This window comes from Lagenorhynchus albirostris, chromosome 5 (assembly GCF_949774975.1).
Source record: "Lagenorhynchus albirostris chromosome 5, mLagAlb1.1, whole genome shotgun sequence".
NCBI classification, from domain to species: Eukaryota; Metazoa; Chordata; class Mammalia; order Artiodactyla; family Delphinidae; genus Lagenorhynchus; species Lagenorhynchus albirostris.
The window spans coordinates 73,484,834-73,496,883 of NC_083099.1; the positions used below are offsets into that span (position 1 = coordinate 73,484,834).

Here is a 12,050-nt window from a genome sequence, read left to right on the forward strand (position 1 = left end):
AACATATGTCAATATTAAGTAGCTATTTCTGGAGGCTGTAATTTATTTCAGAAAGTAAAATAAAAACTGAGACTTGTTTGGGGTAACTTAAGTTAGAACAAGAGCTATAAGAAATAACATATTAACTTACTGCTGGCGTTCCAGACGGGAAGCCATCTTTCTCTGAATACAAAACAGAAAATAATGCTAAGTTAACAATTCAAAAAATAAAACAATTTTATACAATAAAAGGAAAAAAAGATAAAGCAGAGCAAGTAAAAAGTTCTCAGACTGATTTCATTTTAAGTTGAATTAAGTCTTGAGAAAAACAATATCAGTATTCAAACAAGAATTTACACATTATAAACCTCAAGTTTAATGGAACTCTGTAAATTTGCTAAAAATCATTGAATTGTATACTTCAAGTGGGTGATTTTTGCAGCATGAAATTATACCTTAATAAAAAAATTTTATTTGAAACTATACCTGCATTTCTTAAAATAAGACAGAAGTCTATTCAAAATGATATTTTTCTCCAGCAAACTGCCTATCAAGGAACTTAAAGAAACCAACAGTAACTCTGCAAAGGAAAATTACTGACATAAATTTTGATCACTATGAAAGCAAATCCCTGAAGACAAAACACAGTTCATGAAGACTAAATACCACAATATTCATTCTGGAGTTTAGAAGAGCAAGTTTTGTTTTACCTTTTAAAATGACCAGACACACACACACATGAATATACCATCTCTGTTCAAACACTGATTAAAAAAAAGATTATTCATTTGCACAGACTTAGAAGTTGACAAGAAAGTTGGGGACAAATCTGACCTTTTGCTAACGTTGTACTAGACTATGTAAAAAAGGTCAAGATTTACCAAGTGGGCTCTATTTCTTCCTTCAACACAGCCCTTATTTCTACGAGAATGCAATCAAATAAGTGCAATTAATTAAAACTAAATGTATGATTTTTAGCTCAATCATATTGTTTTTTACAACTACATGTATGACTTGAGAGGACAGAGAAACATATTAAATAATAACCTGTGATGTAATTAGCAAAATCTACACTGAGGTAAACAGGACAAATGATTCTGTTTCTTTAACAAATAAACTGCAAGAAAAGGAGAGCACGAGAGCAACCAACGTGAGGGAGGGGAAGCCTAAATAATAAGAGATGCAAGAGATACCACAATCAACTGTAATGTATGGGTTTTATTCTAATCCTTATATGAACAAATAAACTTAAAAAAACCCCACTATTCTCCAATTCTTACCTGATGATATTCCAATTCTGAGAAAAAATACTTTTAGTTCTAACGCTCATTTTATGTTTATATATGTGATGAGTTTCAATTTTTGCGCAACCATTTTTTACTTCAAAGTCTGTGCGTTTATATATAGTAAAATAACCTGTCCCACTGACAATAAATATATTTCTAGTACAAACATGCCTATAACTCAGCCTCTTTCCCTTCTATTGCTGAACTCACTCAAAAACAGTAAAGAGAAAAAAACAAACAAAAGGTCCAAACACCCACTTTTGGCAAAACTAAGAGATTAATATAATCCCCAGACTCCAAATTATACATAAGAACTGCCACAATGAGTTTACAAAAGGCAGGATGTATGCAGGGAAAAAAGTAGCTTAGCTTTTTAATTTTTCCAGAAGCCATCTTTTTATCCAGAAGTGCTCCACAACTCTACAATCCCATTTAAGTCAGCCTTTTACCATGGTCTGATGTCTTACCAGGAGGAGTAAAGCTCAGATATTTCTGCTTCACTGTGTTGGAGTCATAGAACTTTAAGACATCCAGCACAGCCTGAGGATTCTTCTTTTGCTCTAGTTTGGTGATATTGGAGGTCTGTAATAATCGAGCCCACTGTTCTGGCATGCCCTAACAAAAAGATATTCAGAAATTAGTTGTTTTGAATTGCTCTAATTAGATCAATTTCCAGAGGAAAGTTAGAAAATATATAAAACAAATCAATCTACATAATTGTAGGTATGACTAAATTCTAAAAAATGTCTGGTTTTCTAAATCTATTTTGCAAATTATAATCAATAGGCTCAACTCCCTAGGAAAAGAACACATCTAAACACAAACACTTTTGTAAGAAGAGAAAAGCACTAAGAATTCACAGTTAATGTGTGGATGGAAAAGTTAATTTCAAATTTAATACTGAAAGGAAAGGTTTGAGTACTGCTTTATAAATGAGTCTCAACTTGGTAAACTTACAGTGAATTCTCCAGTAACAGCATCAAAGCCAACGTGGATGGTGTGCTCAAAATCCGATGGAGGAGAAATTTCTGGCCTTTCCTTCTCTTTCTTCTTACTTCCTAGAGGGCATTAAAAAAAGAGCCTCTTTTAATTAATTAATCTTTTAAACAAAAGATTAATTAATCTTTTAAACAAGATTAATAAATGTACTTATAAAGAGCCTCTTTAAACAAGATTAATAAGTGTACTTATAATCATGTTTATAGTTTTCCCAAAACAGACTAGGAATAAAATTATTCTAAAAAAGAAATTTTCCCTAAAAACATTGGCTGATAGGAAATTGATAAATCAAGTACAAAAACCTATTCTGTCATCAAGGGCCAGGGTTGGGGGAGGGGGGAGGAGGGGGAGGGTGTCAACCTGTGTTCTGCTTAAAGAGGCGCACAGACTGACCCAGCACCAGGCCTGAATAAAAGCCCTCAGGGCAGAAGAGAGAGCCCCTTAGATTATCAGTTCTCTCATAAATAAAGAACTATACCTCAGATGCCGAACAATCTGGAAAACAAAGTCTATCAAGTCTTATTTCCAGTGAGCTATACTCATCTAGAAAGAGCAATTTACATTACTATGACTATGGATAATATACACCATATAAACAGTTTACAAGGACCACATCACCTTTCTTGTGCAGCAACTCTTAACTCTTCCTTTTTATTGACATTAATAACTGTTACATTTTAAGATTTCCCAGTTCTTCTGCCAATTATTTTTACAACATTGCTGCCACACACCTATCAATAATATTCTCTGTAAATTCAAACACATCAGTTCCTTTTTTTCCCCACCTAGACACCTTGCTCTCAGATCCTCTTGCTCTAATCTGCAGTAGTTTATCATGCGGAGGCTTCTGGCACAGCTATTGGTCCTAGGTCATTCCTTCACTTCTATGCTGTGCTAGAATCTATTTTCTGTATCCTGTGTTCTCCTCTTCTGGTACACACCTTTGTTTTAATTTATAGTTCTTGACTAACTATATATGATAGTTCTTGACTAACTATATATGTATTTAGGTTGAAAATACCATCCCCCTTTGAATTTCTTCTAATTTCCAGTGTTGCTATTTAGAAGGCCAAAGCCATTTTCTCATTCTGAACCACTGTTGAAAATCAGCTGACCATATATATATGCACAGGTCTATTTCTGGATGTTCAACTCTCGCAATAATCTCTTTATCTTATGCCAATAGTATAAGACTGCCTGGATTACTGTAGTTTTATAATAAGCATTGAAACTACACAGTATAAGCCTTGTGACCTTTTCTTTCTTTTTTTTAATTTTTTAAAAGGAATTCACAAGTTTTTCTTGTTTTATACATATATTTTTTATTTATTTTTTAAAATTTATTTTCTTTATTTTTTTCAGCTGCATCGGGTCTTAGTTGCAGCATGCGGGATCTTTCGATGTGGTGTGCGGGCTTCTCCCCAGCTGTGGCACTCGGGCTTCTCTCTAGTTGTGGTGTGCGGGTTTTTTCTCTCTAGTTATGGCGTGCAGGCTCCAGGGCATGCAGGCTCCAGAGTGCGTGGGCTCTGTAGTTTGCAGCACGTGGGCTCTCTGGTTGAGGTGCACGAGCTCAGTAGTTGTGGTGCACAGGCTTAGTTGCCCTGTGGCATGTGGGATCTTAGTTCCCCAACCAGGGATCAAACCCACGTCCCTGCATCGGAAGGCAGATTCTTTACCACTGGACCACCAGGGAAGTCCCCGACCTTTTCTTTTTTAAAAAATTGTTTGGCTGTATTCTAGGTCTTTTGCATTTCCATGTGAATTTTAGAATAATCTTGATAATTTTCAAAAAAAATCCTGCTGGGGTTTTGATTTAGACTGCACTGAATCGATAGATCATTTTAGGGAGAACTGATTTGTTAACAATATTGTGCCTTCTAATCCATGAAAATAGTGACTCTCTCCACTTATTTAGGTCTTCTTTCATTTCTCTCAGCAATGTTTTATAAGTTATCATTGTACAGATCTGTTACTGCTTTTGTCTGATTTCTGCCACAGTATTTCAAAAGGTCTGATGCTACTGCAAATGGTACATATAGCTTTTTAAATTTCAATTGTTCATTGATGACAAAGAGAAACACAATTGATTCTTAAATACTGATCTTATATCCTGAAACCTTACTATTAATATTAAGCCTTACTTTTTCTTCCAGTAGCATTTTGTAGCTATCACAGAATTTCCTATAAAATTTCGGGCTTCCCTGGTGGCGCAGTGGTTGAGAGTCCACCTGCCGATGCAGGGGACACAGTTCATGTCCCAGTCCAGGAAGATCCCACATGCCGTGGAGCAGCTGGGCCCGTGAGCCATGGCCGCTGAGCCTGCGTATCCGGAGCCTGTGCTCCTCAACGGTAGAGGCCACAACAGTGAGAGGCCCGCGTACCACAAAAAAAAAAAAAAATAAATATTTCAATTATGTTCCTGGTGAATAAAGACAGCTTTACTTCTTCCTTCCCGCTCTGGATTCCTTTCATTTATTTTTCTTGCCTTGTTGCACTGGCTAGAACCTCTAGCACACTGTTGAATAAAAGTGGTGAAAGGGAAATGTTTGTACTTTTCCTAATCTAAGTAGCAAAAGCCATTTTTTCTCCACCAAGTTTGATACCAGAGGTAAGTTTTTCGAAGAAGTTAAAGGTATTTCCTTCTATTTCAAATTTGCTGAATGCTTTGATCAGAAATGAATATTGGATTTCGTCAAATGCGTTTTCTACATCTATTGAGATGAATGTGTGGTTCACCTTTTAAATTTTGTTAATATAGTAAATTACACTGATTGATTTCCTAATGTTACACCAACCCTGCATTACTGAAATGAAATCCACTTGGTCATGATGTATTACTCTTTTTGTATACTGTTGGGTTGTAATTACTAAAATCTTGCTAAGATTTTGCATCTATGTTAATGAAGGATATTGGTGTGTAGCTTTCTTCTCTTGTAATGTCTTTGGTTGGGGTATGAGTAATGCTGGTCTCATAAAATGATTTGGGAAGTATTCCTTCCTATTCAATTTTCTAAAGTTTGTGTAGAATTGGTAATGTTTCTACCTCAAATGCTTGGTAAAATTCACCAATGGAGCCATCTGAGTCTTTGTGGGAAGGCTAGTAACTATAAACTAAATTTTCCTAAGAAATATAGGGTTTGCAGGTTACGTTTTTTTTTTTTTTTTTGAGTGAGCTTTGAAAAACTTGTGTCTTTCAAGAAATTTTTTCACTTTAATGTGTTGAATTTATCTGTATATTTGTTCATAATACTACCTTCTTTTTAATATCTGTAAAATATATAGAGATACCATCTCTATACCATTTGTGTCTTTTCTGCCTCCCAACTACCCTGCCAGCCTTGCTAAAGGCTCACCTATTTTATTGGTATTTTCAACGAATTAACTTTTTATTTCATTGATTTTTCTGTATTTTTTTTTATTTCACTGATTTCTGCTTTGACTTTTATTATTTCTTTTCATCTACTTACTCTGGATCTCACCTGTTCTTCCCTTCTAGTTTATTAAAATGGCTTAGCTGAAATCACTGATTTGAAATCTTTCTTTTCTTTTCTAATATGGATGTTTTAAATACTATAAATGTCCTCTAAGTACTGCTTTAGCAGCATCATGCAGATACAGATGTCTTGAATTTTCATTTTCATTCAGTTTAATGTATTTCCTAAATATTCTTTTAATTTCTTCATTTATTTGGAAGTGCTTTTATTTACTTTCCAAATATTTCCAGGGATCTTTCTGCTACTGATTTCTAACTTAATTACACTGTGGTCACAGAATATACTTTGTGATCTGAATCTTCCTAAATTTATAAAGACTTTAAAAAATGGCCACAGAATACATCTTTGTAAATGTTCCACGTTCACTTAAAAAGAATGGAATATTCTATAAAGGTCAATTGGTCAAGTTGGCTGATAGTTTTAGCAATTTTCTGTCTACTTGTTCTACCAATTATTGTGAAAGTGTACTGGAACTTCCAACTATAACTGTACTTGTCTATTTCTTCTTGAAATCTGTTTTTTGTTTCATGTATTTTGAAGCTCTGCTATTAAGTGCATAAATGTTTAGCTCTATTACACCATATTGATGAATAGACCCTATTATCATTATAAAATGAATTATTCCTTATCCCTTAACTAGAGGACTATTTCTTGCTCTAAAATCTACTTTGTCTGATACTAACAAAGCCCATCCAGCTTTTTTTCATTGTTAGCATACTTTATTTTTTTTTAAAAAGCACCAGTGCTCTCTTTTTTTTTTTTTTTTGAAGCTGTTCAGTCTTTAAAAAAATTATTTATTTATTTGGTTGCACCGGGTCTTAGTTGCGGCTTGCCGGCTCCTTAGATGCGGCATGTGGCCTCCTTAGTGTGGCATGTGAACTCTTAGTTGCAGCATGCATGTGGGATCTAGTTCCCTGACCAGGGATCAAACCCTGGCCCCCTGCATTGCGAGTGTGGAGTCTTATCCACTGCGCCACCAGGGAAGTCCCATTGTTAGCATACTTTAAAAAAATTTTTTTTTTTTTTTTTTTTTTTTTTACGGTACGCAGGCCTCTCACTGCTGTGGCCTCTCCCGTTGCGGGGCACAGGCCCTGGACGTGCAGGCTCAGCGGCCATGGCTCACGGGCCCAGCCGCTCCGCAGCATGTGGGATCCTCCCGGATGGGGGCACGATCCCGTGTCCCCTGCATTGGCAGGTGGACTCTCAACCACTGTGCCACCAGGGAAGCCCTAAAAAAATTATTTTATTTTAACCTATTTTGTGGCTTTATATTTTTAAAGTGGGTTTCTTATAGGTTGCATATAAATTTAGGTCTGCTTTAGCAATCTGTTAATCTCTGTCTTTTAAACAGGGTGTCTAGATCAGTAACATTTAATGGGATTGCTATAGTTAGGTTTAAACCCACCATTCTTTCATTTGTTTTATAATCATCTCTATCTATCCTTTGTTCCCACTTCCTTTTTTTCTTCTTTTGGATTAACTACGTATTTTTTTTTATAATTACCTTTTTCCCCCTTCTATATGTGTCTTTTCTTTCTGACAGCGTTGTTTTTTAAACAGACTTTTTTAGAGCAGTTTTAGGTTCACAGAAAATTGAGCCTATGGACTTCCCTGAGGGCGCAATGGTTAAGAATCCACCTGCCAATGTAGGGGACATGGGTTCGATCCCTGGTACGGGAAGATCCCACATGCTGCAGAGCAACTAAACCTGTGCACCACAACTACTGCCTGGGCTCTAGAGCCCACAAGCCACAACTACTGAGCCTGCATGCTGCAACTACTGAATACTGAAGCTCGTGGGCCTAGAGCCCATGCTCCACAAGAGAAGCCACCGCAATGAGAAGCCCGCACACCACAACGAGTAGCTCTTGCTCACCACAACTATAGAAAGCCCGTGCACAGCAGCAAAGACCCAACACAGACAAAAATAAATAAATAAAATAAAATAAAAATAAAATTATTAAAAAAAAAAGAAAATTGAGCCTAAGGTCTGGATGCTTTTAAGATTTTTCTATCACTGGTTTTAAACAATGATTATGTGCTTTTGTGCAGTTTTCATCATGTTTCCTGTGCTCAGAATCTACTGAACTTCTTGAATCTGTGGGTTTATAGTGTCCATTAAATTTTGGGGGAAAAAATCAGCCATTGTTTAAAGTTTTCTTTTTAAGTTTTTTTAAAAATAATTTTTATTGGAGTATAGCTGATTTACAATGTTATGTTAGTTTCAGGTGTACAGCAAAGTGAATCAGTTATACATATACATGTATCCACTCTTTTTTAGATTCTTTTCCCATATAGGTCATTACAGAGTACTGAGTAGAGTTCCCTGTGCTATACAGTAGGTCCTTATTGTAAGTATTGTTTTCTAAATGTCTCTCCTTCCCTCCTTTAGAGACTTCAGTTATACTTACATTAGTCTGCATGAAGTTGTCCCATGGTTGTTCACTTTTTCAGTCTTTTTTCTCCAAGTTTTATTTTGATGGTTTCTATTGCCATGGTCTTCAAATTCACTAATCTTTTAAATCTGCAATGTCTAGTCTACTGTTTGTTTTGTCCAGTGTATTTTCCAACTCTAGAATTTTGATTTGTTCTTTTTTCTCTCTTCCTTTGCTTTCCCTTAATATGCTGAATCCTTCCTTTGGGTTCTTCAACATATAGGATACAGTTATTTAAATATTTTAATGTACATGCCTACTAATTCTATCACCTGTGTTATTCTGGTATTGATTCCAATTGATGGATTTTACTTATTTACTCATATTTATTTACAAATATTGACTGGATTTTACTCATTTATTTACAAATATTGATTGGATACCAAGCTGACATTTTTTTCTTGTTAGGTGCAGATATTTTTGCATTCCTATAAATATTTGTGAACTTTGTTCTGGGACATAGATAGGTGATTCTTAGCTGTCTACTCATATAGGAGAGAAACAAATTTAGAAACAGTTGATCCTTTTAGGTATTATTTTTAAATAATAATAAATAAATAAATAAAAGGCAGGGCTAGAGCAGCATTTTATCTAGGGCTAATTCTGTCCTGCTACTGAGGCAAGACCTCTATCCAATATTTTGTACTCTGAATAGCGGGAACAGGAAATATTCTGGGCCCTGTGTGAGCTTTAAAGGCTGTTCCCTTTTATAATTTCTAGTGGTTTTTTCCCTCCAGTTTTGGGTAGTTTCCTCACATGCATGTGCTACTGAAGACTCTAAGGGAACCCTCTGCAGATCTCTTTTTCTCTCTCTCTGTTCAGCTGTTTACTCTCTGATACTCTGACTACAAACTAGCAGCCTTGGCACCCCCAAATTCCCAGTTCTGTTTTTCAACTTTTTGAGACCACTTAATTGTCCCTCCCTATTGCTGTAAACTCTTCAGGCAATAAGCTGCATCAATTATAGGACTCAACTCATTTGTTTCCCATCTCTTTGGGATCATTTTCCTTTACTATTTGATGTCCAATGTCTTGAAAACTGTTGTTTTGTACATTTTTTCTCAGTGTTTTAGTTTTTTTAGATGGGGAGATAAATCTGGTCCCTGTTACTCCATCTTGAGTGGAAGTATAACAGGTTTTGCCATCTTATCTGTGGTATAATGAAACTTCAGGATGATGTGATTTGATATGGTCTTCATTCTTTCACTGTGTTGAGCACTCAGTGAGCTGCCTCCACCTAGAAATCATATTCTTCAGACCTGGAAATTTTTTTCTATTATTTAATTATTTTCTTCTATTTTCTTTGTCATTATTAGTTAGATAAGTCCATCCTGGTCTGATCTTATAACTGTTACCTTTTCTCTCATATTTTCCATCTTTGTACTTTCAACAATCTGGGAAAATTTTCTTGACTATCTTCCAATGCTTTGCCTATTGATATCTTTTGTTTGTGTTGATAATCTTAACTGTTGATATTCCAATAATTATTTCTCATTGTTCTCTGATCATTTTTTCTCTGAGAATACTTTTCCTGTTTCATGGATGCACTTTATCTTCTCTCTTTGAAGATTATATAGTTTATGTGTGTGTATATGCTGGGGTTTTTTCCCTCCCTGTTTCTTCTACATTCACATTTTGCCCCCTGTTGTTTTGGACTCTCTTATGTTAAGGGTTTTACTCAAATGTCTGGTGATGCTTTGCCGTCTACTCGTACAGAAAAGTATTAAAAAGTTAACTGGGAGATAAGTCAGGCTTTTCATTAAAGGTAAGGATGGTATGGAGTATCTGAAATATTTCTCCCCAGGACATTCTGTTTATCCAGAAAAAAATCGTTCATTCTCTTGTCTGAGGGCTTTGACTCAAGGTACAAGTGCTCTAAAAGCAGGGCAGGGCTTCCCTGGTGGCGCAGTGGTTGAGAGTCTGCCTGCCGATGCAGGGGACACGGGTTCGTGCCCCGGTCCGGGAAGATCCCACATGCCGCGGAGGAGCAGCTGGGCCCGTGAGCCATGGCTGCTGAGCCTGCGCGTCCGGAGCCTGTGCTCCGTAACGGGAGAGGCCACAACAGTGAGAGGCCCGCGTACCACAAAAAAAAAAAAAAAGGCAGGGCAGAAGAAAGAAGTTCAGTATGTTAACTTTCCTGAATCTGCCTTTTTCATTTTGGTTCTATACCTTTTTCTGACTCCTCTACAAGAATAAGGAGACTCTCAGACTTAATTCTCCTCAAATAAATATAAATATCTTTTTGTTCTTTTGTTCTCCCAGAGGATGGAGTTATATTTGCATGCCTACGGGATAAAGGAGGGGCCCTGAGGGCCTTCAACACATCCTATATAGATATTCAACTAATTCCCCCTTTTCAGCCTATGTATTACACACAACCACACACACACACACACACACACACACACACAAAATTGTGTACCTCTAAATCCTGAGCCTCTGAGGTTTTTACAAGGGAAACTGGTCACTTCTCATAAACATTCCCCTCTGCAAACACTTAGGATATGTTTTCCTCTGTTCTGCTTAGTCAGTTACCATTCTCCACCACTTCACTCTTCCAAATATGTATTGAAATCTCTTGTATACTACTGTCTCCTCTCCCATTCTCTTTGTCCTTGTGATAGAAAAAATAATTCTTTTTTTACTGTTATTTTAGTTGTGTCTGGGGAAGGAGAGTAAATAGAGGCATGTTTAACCATTAGATTCTCCTAATAGGCTATGGTAGGAGGGCAGCACACATTGGTCGTGGAAAGGAGCAACTGTTAAGCCTAATATAAACTTTGCTACCTTTACTGAAATGCACATTTACATCTCTCATAAACAATCTTTCATATTCCATTAGACCGTGAATAACCTGAAGTCACGCGTTCTACTTTCTCTATTATGTCCCTTGACTTCTAACTTGGTATCCTGCATATAGGAGGAAATATTTATTAACCAACTATAAACTAATAGTTGACGACTCTTTATACGGCTCTGAACTGCTGACAGAAAAACATACAATTTCATGCACTATATAAAAGTATTTGTTTCTTCTTTTTATAAAATCTGCTCAGTATCCACTTCTGATATGTACATAGTTGGGAAAGATGCCATTTTCTTTCTTTCTTTTTTTTTTTTTTTTTTTTTTTTTGCGGTACGCAGGCCTCTCACTGTTGTGGCCTCTCCCGTTGTGGAGCACAGGCTCCGGACGCGCAGGCTCAGCAGCCATGGCTCACGGGCCCAGCCGCTCCGCAGCATGTGGGATCTTCCCAGACCGGGGCACGAACCCATGTCCCCTGCATCGGCAGGCGGACTCTCAACCACTGCGCCACCAGGGAAGCCCGCCATTTTCTTATATGACCCTGATTACAGATGACTGGTCCAAGGTAGGCATCTAATTCAAGCCATGTCAGCCACAGTTGCCCACACACTCCCAGACAGTTTGATTGGTTCAGGGGTGAATACATAAACTAAGCCAGACTTAGGACCCTTAGAATCAGTCTCTCACCAGTGAATGTAAGAAATAAAGCCCAGGAACTGTTGAGGGCTGTATTTCCCAACACACAGAGAAAAAAAATCAGTCTGATATAGGAAAGAAATATGACCAGATACACAGAAAGCAGAAAAACTAGACATATAGCAGGAGAATTCCCGGTTCCTGTTGTATCTAAGGCCCAGCCATATTTTTCAACTTGGGAATTTTGAAAAATTTACAGATATTTAATAGAAAGTTTCATATATGTTAGGAGTATAGAATAAAGAGTTAAAGAAAAGAAGTGAAAATGATTAAGCAGAACTTGAAGCACAATACCCTAAAAATCTGTTTAATTTCACTTGTTTTTATATAACACACATACACACAAATACTCCTTGCA

The 12,050-nt window shown here is 36.6% G+C and overlaps 1 protein-coding gene across 2 annotated transcripts in view; it reads right to left on the reverse strand.

The window, feature by feature from the left end:
- The window catches only part of PAK2 (p21 (RAC1) activated kinase 2), an 80,655-nt gene that overhangs the window by 22,441 nt on the left and 46,164 nt on the right, over positions 1–12,050 (reverse strand). For both annotated transcript variants that reach the window (XM_060150366.1, XM_060150367.1), the window contains 3 exons: positions 2,223–2,323; positions 1,733–1,880; positions 131–162 (listed from right to left, as the gene is read on the reverse strand). In XM_060150366.1, the coding sequence (XP_060006349.1) occupies positions 131–162; positions 1,733–1,880; positions 2,223–2,323 (281 nt within the window). The remainder of the gene's footprint in view (positions 1–130; positions 163–1,732; positions 1,881–2,222; positions 2,324–12,050) is intronic.